The 14,140-nt window shown below is 38.8% G+C and overlaps 1 protein-coding gene across 1 annotated transcript; it reads right to left on the reverse strand.

Moving 5' to 3' along the window:
* Window positions 1-820: 820 nt before the first annotated feature.
* Window positions 821-11,373, reverse strand: LOC110580640 (guanylate-binding protein 6-like). Its single transcript, XM_021690308.1, is given in 13 exon segments — window positions 821-1,021; window positions 2,367-2,480; window positions 2,482-2,561; window positions 2,860-2,962; window positions 4,424-4,636; window positions 5,341-5,599; window positions 5,601-5,619; window positions 6,376-6,423; window positions 6,426-6,620; window positions 8,089-8,285; window positions 8,487-8,596; window positions 9,877-10,004; window positions 11,202-11,373. Coding segments are annotated over 13 exon segments (1,839 nt in total).
* Between the last annotated feature and the right edge of the window lie 2,767 nt (window positions 11,374-14,140).

The following is a 14,140-nucleotide window of genomic DNA, read 5'->3' on the forward strand; positions in this document are numbered from 1 at the left end:
ATGTGAATTTTATGCATCCTGGTACTCTGATCTTAGTCTTAGACCCCCTCATTGAGCAGGCTGATGTCATTTCTAGAAATAGTGAGGAATTTCATTATCTCATAGCCAATTTCACATTCTTTTTATGATTATCATTATTAGTATTATACTCTATATTTTCTGTTATTTATTTATAAAATGGAAATTCAAGATTTCTTTAAAAAAGTCAAAAGATAAGAATATATAATGAAGAGCATGTGTCCCTTCCACCCCTGATGCCATTCAGTTCTTCTCAGAAGGAACCAGTGATACTAGTTTCTAACAAATTTTCCAGAGATATTTTATTTGTACATAGATAGGTATAATTGCACATAATAATTTTTTTATAGTGAATACATTATACACACTGTTTTATTCCTTATTTCTTTATATTTTCAAGATTTCCTATGTTTTCACAAATACAGCTCCACTGTCTATTTACTGGCTACATAGTATTCCAGTGTTCAGACTGGCACATGTTCAATTTATATTACCAATATATAGATATAGATAATTCAATAATCTAATTAAGCAAGCTTTTGTCACTTAAAGTGAGGCCTCAGTGGATTTTATATATATTTATAATTTTGCAGATGTAGATTTCCTAAAAGTTATATATCAAAGTGTACATGCATTTATTCTGTCTAATGTAGGGCAGGCATTGCTATCCTCTTGTAGGCACTTTTTATATTTAAAACTTTTCTGGATAAAAGTGAAAAGCATATGCACCAAAAATAGGCCAGAGTATATAGCCACATTCTTTAATTTCTTTAAAAGGAGAGCTAATTCATAAATAGTGAGCTCACACCGTGCATATTATCAAGTGTTCTAACAGGAGAAGTAAATATTGAAACAATTTCATTGCTAAATCCTCCAAGACTTGTGCAAACCAGAGAGTATCATTATTTTTAGTAGCATCAACCCTGTATTTCAACTTCTTTATCTCTTCATTCATCTCTTCATATTTCTTGCTAAATCTTTCATTGAGCAGATTATGTTGGACCTAAACAAAAAGTGAGAAGTAAAATTACCATTTTTTTCAAGAACTGCACTTCATATATAAAAACGTGGTCAAACTATCTTTGTTTTACTTCCAAAATTGTTCCTTCTTAATCTAGAAAGGAGAATTTTGCAGTGAGGAATATCACCTGGCTTGGACCTAAACATTGAGATGAAGCATAATTTAAAGCCTTCCTAGTATTCACACACCATTAAAGTTTACTAGGATGCTAAGCCTGACATGAGGACAAATGTAACATGTTTCAGTTAAAAAAAAAAAATGCCAGTTGGAAGGTAGACTTGGTCTGATCACACTCAGTTCCACTTGGGTTGGTATGGTCACCCAAATAGTAGAAATGATGGGAAGTTATAAGCTCTTCTAGAAATCTATCATAAACATGTCCTGATGGATAATGAGAGAATTCCTCCCTATGCCATTTGGTAACTTGGGTAAACTACCCACACCTGGAGATAAAATACCAAATTTAGAAGCTATCGCTTCCCTGTGTTTTTGAGTCTGTACATTTCTGATAGTTTTATGTCAGCATAGATCTACCTCAGGGTCTTTAAGTAGCAATAGAGTTTCTGATAATTGTCAGTGATCTTGGTAAAGCAAACCAGTTTCTGCTCGTCTTAAATACATATGGATATGCAGAATTTAAGAAACAAGGCAGAGGATCATAGGGGAAGAGAGGGAAAAATGAAACAAGATGAAACCAAAGAGGGAGACAAACCATAAGAGACTCAATCTCAGGAAACAAACTGAGGGTTGCTGGAGTGGAGGGGGGTGGGAGGGATGCGGTGGTTGGGTGATGGACATTGGGAAAGGTATGTGTTATGGTGAGCGCTGTGAATTGTGTAAGACTGTTGAATCACCTGTACCCCTGAAGCAAATAATACATTATATGTTAATTAAAAATAAAAAATTAATTAAAAATTGCATATGGTTGGAATATCTATTTAATCAAGCCTCATGAGATCATTTTTAAATTCCCAAAATAGCAACTCAAATGCTATTTATATTCTCCAAGGACTTGGAGGTGTCATACTCATCCTGAACTCTCTAAAGTCTGCATATAGAGTGGAGTTCAAAGGCTTCTTTAGAAAAGAAAGAGGAGGAGGAGGGGAAGGGCAGGAAGAGGATGAGGAGTAGGAAGAGGAAAGGGAGGAGAAGAGGAAGGAGAGGGAGAAGAAGAAGAAGAATTCAAAGGATTCGGGGTTTTAATAAATTACAAGCAGTTAATGGCAGTGGTACTTCCTGAGCTCCATCCCTGTAGCCTTCACTCATCCTTTCCTGAGGTACCAGAAGAAGGACCACCGAGCATTACCAAGGCCATGGCCAGACTTACCTTCAGCTTATCCTCCAACATCATGTTCTGTTCTTTTAGTATGTTTTCTCTCTCCTTCTCCATCTTCTCTTTCAGTTGGACTATGTTTTCCTGGAGAGTCCTTTCTTGCACCTCCCATCTGCTGTTGCTGCTCCAGTAGTTTCTGTCTTAGCAGCTCCTGTTCCGTTTCAGCTGACTCCTTGCTGACCTGCTCCGCTACCACAGGAAGGTTTAGAGAGGGAAGAAAATTAAGTGAGGATTGATCTCTACCCTCCAGAGCTCAGAGACAAAAGAAAATTGGAAGGGAAGGTGGAAAATCTCTGAATTCCTCATGAATTTCAAAATGTGGGAAAGGCCCTGTCTGGCTGACATACAACTACAACTCCCCTTGTTTTTAGATTTAGCAGAGTTGTGCCTCAGAAGGAGAGGACGCTCCTTGTTTCAGGAAGGTTTTACCCTTATACCTGACAGAGGGACCTACCCAACCCACTATGAGCCAAGCCCTGCCCCATACCTGCTATGGCCTTCTCCCTGTCAGTGAGGGCTTTATCTGCCTGCCAGATGGATTCCTCTATTGAAGCCTGCGACTGCAGAAAGCTCTGGAGGACCTCATTTGCCTGAGGAACCAAGAAGGAGCAAAGAACTTAGAGTTCCACTATGGAGATTAGTGCTGCAAAAACAAGTATGTCCATGTAATTTGTGCTTCATGCTTAAAATTCTACAGTGGCTCCCTACAAGGTGTCCAAGCACCTTAGTGTGACCAGAGACTCCATATCTCCTGCTTCCTGTGTCCCTCCAGGCTCTCCCCCAGTGCTACTTCCTTCTCCGCACTCTAGGTTCCAGCCAGTCAGAACTATGTTCAGTTCTATAAATCCACAATCTCTGGTGTTTTATGTATTTGCTTTCTAATGTTGCCTCTAATTTGTACTGTTGCTCTCCTCTGTTATTTGCTGACTTTAACTTTAGGCAAGTTATTTTAACCTGCTTGTGCCTCTCATTTCAGATACGTAAAATGTTGACAATAAATATAGACATTTCTTAATGCTGTTTGAAGGATTAAACTTAAGGGTCTAGGGAAACAGCTTTACATTATGCCTATAAGAAATAAGAGTCCAGTATATATTAGTTGCATTATTAATTATTATGTTTATTACTACAACCTATGTAGCCCATTTTCTTTTATTTCTTTCTTTATTATTATACTTTTTTAATTTGAGTGTAGTTGATGCACAATGTTACATTAGGTTGTGTGTACAAGATAGTGATTCTACAAATTTATATTTTCTGCTATGTTCACAAGTGTAGTTACCATCTGTCTCGTTATATCACTATCACAATATTGTTGACTCTAGTCCTTATGCTGTGCCTTTCATTCTCATGACTTATTCATTCCATAACTGGAAGCCTGGATCTCGCACTCCCCTTCCCTCATTTTGCCCATCCCCCTCCTCTCTCGCAATCATCAGTTTGTTCTCTGTATTTATAGGTTTGATTCTGTTTTTTGTTTATTCACTTGCGGGTGTTTTTTAAGATTCCACTTATGAGTGAAATCATATCGTATTTGTCTCAGTCTGACTTATTTCACTTAGCATAATATCCTTTAGGTCCATCTATGGCATCCTTTAGGTCTCAGATGGCATGATCTCATCCTTTTTATAGCTCCATAATATTGCATCATATGGAGCCCATTTTCACAGGTTCATATGTGTTATAACTTTGTATGCAGTTGTCTGTATATTTGACTTCCTCTCTTACTTTTGATCATACATAAGTATGAGGATTCTTACTTTAACTTGTAAATTGTCAGCACTTGCCATATTCAGTGCTGTGTTGTTGGTTGGGAAATGAGTAATTTCTGTTCTATCTCCTATGGATGTCAGAAATCAATACTCTTTTTTTTTGGGAATAGGCATTTCCACTCTTCTCAGGAGTAAATAGCAAATAGTGGTCCTTAAAAGCTAAAGCTGTCATGATATCCCCATGCTGTTTATCACCCACAACTGGCGCTGTGCTCTCAGATTATCTGGAGACCCTTTTGGCTCTATTCTGTAGGCCTCCCATGCTCCCGTATTCCTCACCTTCACTCCTTTCCTGGGCACTTGTGAATAGTTCCATTCAATACTTTCCTTTGCTTCCCTGTAGAGCTCATGCCCTCCAGGAACAGAGAAAGTTCCTGCTGAAATACTTTCCATTAGGACCTGTGAAAGCTGATCAAGCCTAGACTGGCAGTATTCAATGGATGCCTCTTCATTCTGCTGCAAGAAATGCTCCTTCTTATCCTTTATGAGTTCCTACAAGGGAAAAGTAGGGGGATATCACCTGAAGAGAGGAACAGAAAAAAATACCATTCCAAAGAATCTGGTAAAAGGATTGGTCTAACTATGGTCCTCATGAAAAAAGCATTCTGTTGGAGAAGGACATGGAATAAAACAGGAATCACAAGACTTGATTTACTCACAACCTTGAATACTCTCTGCAAGACTATGGGCAAGTTTCTTAACCTCCTTGGTTCTTCTGAGATGTTGGAGTTGTATTACCTAATCTCTATGGCTCCTTGCAACTGGAGCATTCAGTGATTTTATCTTCAATGATATGGTGATACAACAAGGAGCAATGTAAATTGAAAATGGCCTGGAATGAGGGTGTGATGAGAGAAAATTTGTTTCCTGACAATAGGAGTGTGCTCTCAGAAAGCATCCATGCTCAAGAATGACTTTTGGGTGTTCTGGGCAGGCTTAGAATCCATAGAAATATTCAGGTCAGGAGGATATCTATATTGATTTTACTTAAGAGATAAGGGAGATTTCTAGACAAAGTGCCTCAGGTTTGAAGGAAAAAAAAGAAAGAAAGAAAGGTAGTCCTTTAAAACTCTCTCATGAGAATCCAGATTGCTTTGTCCTTGAGTAAGAGATGAGCCAGGAGGTCCATAAAGGTACTTCTAGGCTTCCTTCTTCAAAAGGAAGAGTCCTGAAGAGTAAATACTAAGACACATTACCACCAGCTTTTTCTGGAACTCCCGCTGGTCGTCCTTGAAGGAGTGCTCCATGAACACTGCAGTGGCTTCCCTCTCACAGTCTGCATGCACATCCAGCAGCTCCTGGAGCTTGTCTGTGGGGAGCTTCACTCGCTGGGCCATCTGCTCACTGTAGTGGTCAGCTGCCTTCTGCACGGCCACTGAGTCCTCAAGCTCAGCTAGAGTTGTCACTGCGTTCTCCAAACAAGGCACTGAACCAGTATTGATGGTATCCATATAGGACCACCAGAGTCCTCAGCCCTGAATGAGCCAGGATATTAAAGGGATAAATATCAAATTATCACCCCATAGTATACCAGATTCTGAGACTACATTTCTGAAGTCACGCGCACTCATACCCACCACCCCCATCCCCCCACCCCATGCCACACACAGCCCTGCCTCCTCTATCTTCACCTTTGTTTTCCTATTGACTCTTAATTTTTATGGTTCTCCAGGCCACATGGCTAAAAAATTAAAAATTTACCTTTATCTAACATACTAAAGGGTATCTGGAAAACATAATTTCCCCTTTAAGAAATTAAAAGCAAAATAGATTATATAGGTAGACAGATGAGGCAAGATAAATCAGATTATATTTATTCTGAATTTTAAAGCTTCCAATGGATAATCACTGATTCATGGGATACTATTTATTTTTGTACTGTTCTAAACTCCCAAAATATTTTTGTATTTTTTTGCAAATAACACTTACCAGATGGGAGTTCCCTTGAGAAAAAAAAAAAAAAAAACAGTATGTTCTGTTTTTATCCCCAGTTAGTGATTTTTTTTTTAATCAGTGGAGGATTTTTTTTTTTTCAGATAAGTGGATGACACAGATACCAGTGACAAAGTGTGCAGTTTTGGAGAGGGATTTATAAACCCTCCAAAGTGAGATAATTATAAAATATACACATCTCTTCAGGGAGTGTGAATGTGTGTATACCTAGAATTCCATATAGAATCAAACAAAAATGCTGATATTAGGCCCCATAGAAATGGGAAAAGACGACTCACGATTCCCAGTGACTGTGACTCCCTCTCTGAGAGTCTTGGTCCTTCCCTGGTGAAGATGTAAGAACAAAAATTGTTTGCTTGTGTCTGGAATTTAGGATCCAGTTGATATTCAGGCATATTCTCAATATTGGCTAGAAGTTTTGTGTCATTTATTGGCTGGTCAAAGACAAAACACTTCCATTTTGGAAAGAAATGCCTGAGGCACTCTCTGGGTAGATTGGATGCTTGGATTCTGGGATTGTTGCCTGAGGGATAGGAACAACAGATTACTGTGGGAACAGTCTTGAGGCAAGGGAGCTAACAGTTTTTATGACAGGGATTTTGATTCTTTGCTGTCTTCTATGCTTATATCAGACATTCAATACTTCCTTGAACAGCAAACTCATACCAATGGTAGCATTCTGGAGAGAAATTTGGGAAGACAGGTGATCCAGGTAAAGAACCCTATGGCTAGTAACTCCAGACCTGAAAATGGTGGTACAGTTGTCCATTAGATGTTTACTGAATGAATGGCTAGAAGAATGGAAGGTCAAATGGAACTTTTTGGTCTAATGTAGAAACTGAGCTTGGGATCAAGAAAAGCCACATAAATCCTTCTGTTCTAAATCTAAAATGGCTGACCTGAAATGTCTCAGCAAACTGAAAGTGCATTGTCTCATTTTTAAATTGATGGACCATTTTAAATATATATTTATAATATATATCATTATCAAGGAATAATGGAGCAGTATTAGGAACAACAGTATTAGGCATACTAGGACACTCTGGTTATTTAAGGAAAACTGCTTTGATGCTAGAAATAATTTGCATAATGTTAGCGATTTTATTTCACAAAAACCTCGGAGGAGTAAATGTAACTAAAATGTAATTCTAGAATGTCACCACTACTCTACAAACGCCTTGAGGTAAAGGACTAGACTTGATTTAACAGCATTGCTCTTCTGCCTAGCCAGTTTCTCATTAAATGTTTTGGGAAGGTGTAAGTAGAAAACTGAAAGCAAGAATGAATAATCAGAATTGATCTTTCTCTCAAGATGAGAGATGAGATATATACCACTATAAATGTAACCCATTAAAATAATTTATTATTTCAAAATTATAACATGGATAAATATGTGAGAATTAAGAGAAAACTATGATATAGACAGTAAAATGAATGTTCTGATAATTTTCAGAAATATTGAAAAGGTGTAGCTTGAAAAGGCATACTTCTTCAGGTTTATTTAGAATACACAGTCATTTTTTATGTGATATATCTATACAGGCATTAGAAAGTAATATCCTTCTTTGAGAAGATTAATATCTAACTGTAAAATATATTTTTTATTGAACTGTATATATAGTAATATATTGATTTTCCTTGTAATTTTATGCCTAATACATTTCAGTCAGTTGTTTTCTTCAACACAGAAAAACAGAAGCCCAAGTAAGGAACATGTCTCTGGTCTTTGGAAAGTTTAAGCACCCACTGAAGTCTGGTAGCTAAATTAGCCATTATTTAAAGAACAAATCGGTTTTGAATAATTTCATTCTAGCCCAGGCTCTACTTTTCTTGGGTGAACTTAAACTCCAGTTCCTAGAGCTTTTCAACCCAACCTCAAGTCACCATTTCTACAGATTTCAATCTGGTCTTGAATACAAATGTAATCCCAAAGATAGTGGACTGTGTTTAGTAGCTTCCACCCTCTGTTGGACCAGGTCATGCTCTGATACCTGCAATCAACTTCAAGGCATTCTCCAGGTACTCATCTTCTGTGATAGGATGACCATTTAGCTTCAACTCCAGGGTGAAATCCCTTACAGCCCAGATAAAGTCTGGAAAGAAACTCACAAACTCTGTGGAATCTTCTGTTCCATCCTCTTCTGGGGAGGACTTTGCCCTGATTAGTTTTGTGAGCTCTGTCACATAACTAGGGCACAGTTAAGGAAAAGGAAGTTCCCACCCATCATTCCCACTTTTCTCTAACAAAAAATTATTATAAACACTCTGTTTTGCCCTGGGTCCCCTCTGCTCCACCAAAGGCAGCTAAGTGACAGGGATGGAGAAACCAACTTGATCTCTATTCCCATCAACTTAATGAAACATGGTGGCTTGGTCCCTGGAAGGATACTACAGCTGCTCCAGGGCCTGGTGGTTGATGGTGCCCAAGCTGTTGTAGATAAAGGTGCTGCTCAGAAGCACAGTCAGGGCAAAGATCCATGAGTCATTCTTAGGGTCACCCTAGAAAACACATTGGAGCAAGAGTTTTGGGAGTTTAGTCTTTAGAAATTCATTCAGACACTTCTTCTATCAGTCTTTCATTTATTATTTCAGCTAACATACTTGCCATGCAAAGAAATAAGTTTGAAGACAGACATAGATAAAGATAACAACTTTGACAATTACGAAGACTTTTCGTGATTGTGACTTCTTCATATATAAAGAGACTCTAATCTTCACAGAGCTTGCTTATTCTTCTATTGGATGAAATAAAGTAACATATATAGAATAACTAGTACAGTACCTGCTGTGCAATTCGGTATTCAGTGATGAGTGTTAGCATTTATTCATTCTACATATAGCTATATAAAATATACCATAATTGCCATTACTGGGGATTCAGATTATATTCAATTAAATTCAACAAATGTTTATAGGAAGCTACTGAATGTTTCCCACTGCTCTTATATTTAAAAAGCAAACTTGAAAATGGCAATTGTTACTTTCAAGGTGACTATTTCAAAGTGGTGACAAACATCCATAACAATGAATGTAACAAAGATGACAATATCTATAAAGATATTAGTAATCTTATATCTTAGTAATGTACATAAGCAATGGAACCTATAGCTATAATAGAAATGAAAATTTAGAATTTTATCAAGGAAGAGCAGAACTATGAAAGTTGGAGAAAGAGTGTATTTTATTTTAGTGTATTTTATGAAGGCTTACTGGAAGTCTTCATATGTGTGGTCTTCTCAACTGGACTGAAGATGCTTTGAGGGCAGGACCTTTACTGTGGTGACTAATAACTACAGTACTAAGCCAGGAGGCTGCAGCTCAGCTATTCAATAATTATTTCTTAAATTTAATCAAATAATTCAGGGTCCCCTTGGTGGCTCAGTCCGTTGAGCATCTGACTCTTGGTTTCGGCTCAGGTCATGATCTCCGGGTCATGAGATCAAGCCCTACATCAGGGTCTGTGCTCAGCAGGGAGTCTACTTGAGATTTTCTCTCTCCCCCTCTCCCCCTTCCCCACTCGCGGTCTCTCTCTCTCAAATAAATGAATCTTTTAAAAAAATTAATAAAATAATTCATCCAGTATCAAGAAATAGAAGATTTTATCTAATATATCCTATCTCACCTAGAAGTGAACTTCAAATAAACCAGCATGCCTCATTTACTATAGTTGGATTTCTAGATTTTGCATATAGATTACAGCAGTTAAATTATAAAATATCATGAAGAGGTAAGGAGCAAATCCAGAATAAAAAGGATTTATCTGTGACTGCCTGTCTTACCTTTTCCACATCACCCAGGCCCTCGGTATCCAGAAGGACCAGGGTGTGGTTTGGCTTGCAGGGGTGAGGCATACACCACATCCAGATGCCCTTGGTTTGGGACTGCACTGTAGAGCCCAGAGGGAAACCTGGAAGGGGAGGGGAGAAGGCAACATACAATGACAGAAGATTCATCTAGGTAACCAAAGGGTACAATGTCAGACTTTCTGGAATGTAAATACCCCAGCATAGAAGATGGTTCTTTCTCAAATTCCTTAAGCGTGTCCTACTTTGTGTGTTATCTGTTTCAAGGAGGGCAGTGATGCCAGCAAATGGTCAAGATGGAGGCAAAGAGGCATTCATGAAGCAGAAAAAAAAAAAAAATGGAGATCATTGATAACCATAATTAGAGCATTTTGAAAGAATGGTGAGGCACAAAGTCAGAGAGCAGTGGATTAAAGAGAAAAATGGGAAAAGAAAAAGTAGAAAAAGGAAATTGAGATCATATGTTTTGCCAATGTGATAAAAAAAAAAAAAAGAGGGGAGAAAGGTTGTTAACTACAATAGGATATGAAATCCAGGAAGGATTTTCAAGATGATAGATGTGGGGTCCGTGAGCACAAGCGTCAAGAAAGAATTCTTGAGATATTTCACAGTGCAACTTAGTTTATTCAAGTAGCACATGAACAAGACCCATTGACAAAGAGAGCTACACTTTTGCTGTGTGCAGCTCGTATTATATGCTTACTGCTCAAGAGGAAGGGGATGTGCAGGGAGTATTAGATCATAAATGTTCCTTCGAATTTCTACTCATAAAACTACTTTCACAAGATTTCTCTGGTGCTTCTCATTCAGTTCAATATTTACTATTGTTGAGATATACAGGCAGTCCAGAGACCCTTTCAGAATGTAACAGTCAGCATATGCTTGATCCTTATAGGAACAAGCAGGCTATAGGTCAGCCTTCTGGGCTAAAGGTGAACATTTTTCTGCTTCTATCCCTCCTCAATAGATATTCAAACATCTTTATATGTTGATGGGACTATCCCATAAAAAAGCAAATGTGTTGCAAGAGAGAGAAGACATGTAATTATAAGAGCCCAGTACTTGATCAGGTTAAAAAGGTGGGATCCTGAGCATTAGTAGGAGAGATTTTCCTTAACAGTAGTAAAACAGTATGATAACAGATTACAGTAAGAGTAATTTAGTGGTGAGAATTAGAAGTGGAAGTTTGGTTGACTGAGAGGATTTGGGTTCTCCTTTCACGTGCCCAGGGAAGAAAACTAAAGGTCTAAGAGCTGTAGCTAGAGGTAATCAGTAGGCCCCAGAATGAGTGCAACACTCACCTCGGTTCCGTCCTGCAAGATGGTTCATCAAGTAGGATTTGCCTGCACGATACAGCCCTATAATGGCCACCACCACTACTGGTTGAGAAATCCTTTCAAGAATCTGTATAGCTGTCTGGTTCACTGACAGGTGCATATTGTTGTTTTCCACCAGACAAATGGGGGCCGTCATAGTGGGTCCAGATGCCATGGCAACCTGCCAACTTAGAAAAGCCTCCTAGTAGAAATAAGATTCCAAAGTCATTCTCTGACTTAGAGTTATCCAGAGCATCCATCAATTTAGGACTAGGTGAAACTTCTGTACTTTCTGTGGAACAGAATGTAACCTAGAATTAGCAGACTGCAGAGGGCTTCCTCTATTTGTGCCCCAAATCTCTGATGATATTAGTGATGAAACACAGGGTATTATTATTCTCCAAAGTTTTGCTTCAATAGTAATAATAAAATTCAAGCAACTGTTACTATCACTGAGGGTCTACAATATACCAGGCCCTGTGACACATACCTCATTGATATTTAGGAGAAACTACAAGTTAGAAATTATCGTACCCACTTTGCAAATAAGATAAATGAGTCTCACAAAAGCTGAGTAAGTCATAAAGCCAGGATTAAACCTAAACAATTGAACAAAATGGCAAGCTGGGAATCTCCAAGCTCTTGTTTCCCCAAGGAGATATCAAAAATCAAAATATTGGCTAGAATAATCTTATAGTAGTTCTGTAAAAACAGTCAAAGGTCTAAAGCAACCAAGCAAACACCTGGTCAAGAAAAAGCCATATTAAAAATGGTAGGAAATTCTGTGGTGTTTTTGCTTGTCCTTGGCCCACACACTCCCTGGTGTGGTATTAGTCTTGGTCTGGAGTAGGTGGCAACCCAGTTCTCACTTTTCTCCCTTGACCCAGAGGGAACAGAGCAGACCTTGTTCACAGTGTTCTAACCTGTCTAGGGTTTACCTCTTCAGGTCTCTGTTTCATGTCACATGGATCTCAGGCAGGGGCAGGGGCTAGGAATGTAGTGACATAACTTTGATATCAGATGGAAAGAAGCACTGGCATTGGTTTCCTGGGTATTGCTCATGAACTACAGAGAGATGGATCTGCAGATGCCAGGGGCGAGAGATTACCAGTGAAGACATAAAACAGACCATCTTAGGAGCGCCTGGGTGGCTCATTCTGTTAAGCATTTGCCTTCAGCTCAGGTCATGATCACAGGGTCCTGGGATCAAGCCTTGTGTTGGTCTCCCTGCTCAACAGGGAGTCTGCTTCTCCCTCTCCCTCTGCCCCCCACCCCCCGCTCGTGTTCTCTCTCTCAAATAAATATAAAAAATAAAAAAAAGACCATCTTAGGCAGTAGTTCAGTTCCCACTTCCCTCCTTTAGACTGGATGGAGCAGAGCAAACTAGTTTATAATGTTCTAATCTGTTCTGAGCTGCCTGAAAGAATGGTCTTTGTTTCACCTAATTCAGATATCAGTCAGGGAGAAGCAAGGGGCATTGCTTGGGAAAGCTGCAGGGAGACTGACTTTCAGACCCCTCTGGCAAAATATTATGAGTGTGTGATATTGTGATTTACAATAAGAAGTATGTATGTGGTCTTTGTCCCTGCTCCTGACACACAGCTTCCAAACACATTTAATTTCCCAAGTGATGAAAGTAATGGAAGTATCTTTTGTTATAATATTTGGTCTTTTGTCTTTGGTTCTAAAATAGGTCCTAAAGTAGTTCCAGAGAGAAAAAGGTGAAAGAAGTGTCTTCTGTTATACATAATAAGCACCTTTCACCTACACCAAAGTTTATGTTAATGAGATGATTTTGGAAGAACCCCAGGATAACCACAGAATGAAGGCTGGTTGCCAAGGGAACCAACAATGTCATTAGAGAGTTGGACCTTTCAGCCTCATCTCCCAACCTCTGGGGAGCGGGAGAGGGCTGAAGGTTGAGTTAATCACCAATGGCCAGTGATTTACTCAATTATGCCTATTTAATGAAGACTACATTAAAAACCCTAACTGAAGGAGTTTAAAGAGCTTCCAGGTTGGTGAACATGTGCAGGTGTTCAGAGAGTGGTGTACCCAGAGAGAGCATGGAAGCTCCACACCCTTTTCTTGATACCTTGCCCTATACATCGCTTTTATCTTGCTGTTCCGGGGTTGTATCCTCTTTCTTTCTTTCTTCTTTCTCTCTTTCTTTTCTTTCTTTCTTTCTTTCTCTTTCTTTCTTTTTCTCTCTCTTTCCCTCCTTCCCTCCCTCCCTTTCTTCTTTCTTTCTTTCTTTCTTTTTCTTTCTGCTTTTTTATAAACCAGTAATCTAGTGAGTAAACTGTTTCTCATGAGTTCTATAAGCTGTTCTAGCAAATTACTGAACCTGGAGTAGAGATGGCAAACATAGCCAGTCAGAAGCAAGGCGACACCCTGGATTTGGGATTAGGATCTGAAGTGGGGCCCATCTTGTAGGACTGACCCTTAACGTGTAGGGCACGCACTAACTTCAGACTGTTGGTGTCAGAATTGCTTACTGTGGAAAATTGCCTATACATGTGGTGACCAGAACTGAAGTATTGAGAATAGTGTTGAGAGGAGAAATATAATTTTTTTTCCTTTTCAGGGTGGAGACAAACAATAGACCGTCAAAGGCCCCAAGGAGAGATTCTGAGGGAAATTAAGACATTTAAAAGCAGTGTATATGGGAAAATTGAAAAAGCAGCACATAACCTCAGGGAAGATGCATGCTCAGAAAAGACCTAAAAAGACTTTAAGGTTTCTCCCTAGGTTAATGCTAAGGCTCAATACTAAGACCCAACTAATTAGCAGAAGACTTCCCTGGCACAAAACCAATATGCAAAGAATGGAAAAGGTGGCTGTTTCCATAAATGACCAATTTTCAACAGAAACAACAACAATCACAAGGCATACTGAGAAACAGGAAAATATGGCCCATTCAA

The sequence above is a fragment of the Neomonachus schauinslandi genome, chromosome 4 (genome assembly GCF_002201575.2).
Source record: "Neomonachus schauinslandi chromosome 4, ASM220157v2, whole genome shotgun sequence".
NCBI lineage: Eukaryota > Metazoa > Chordata > Mammalia > Carnivora > Phocidae > Neomonachus > Neomonachus schauinslandi.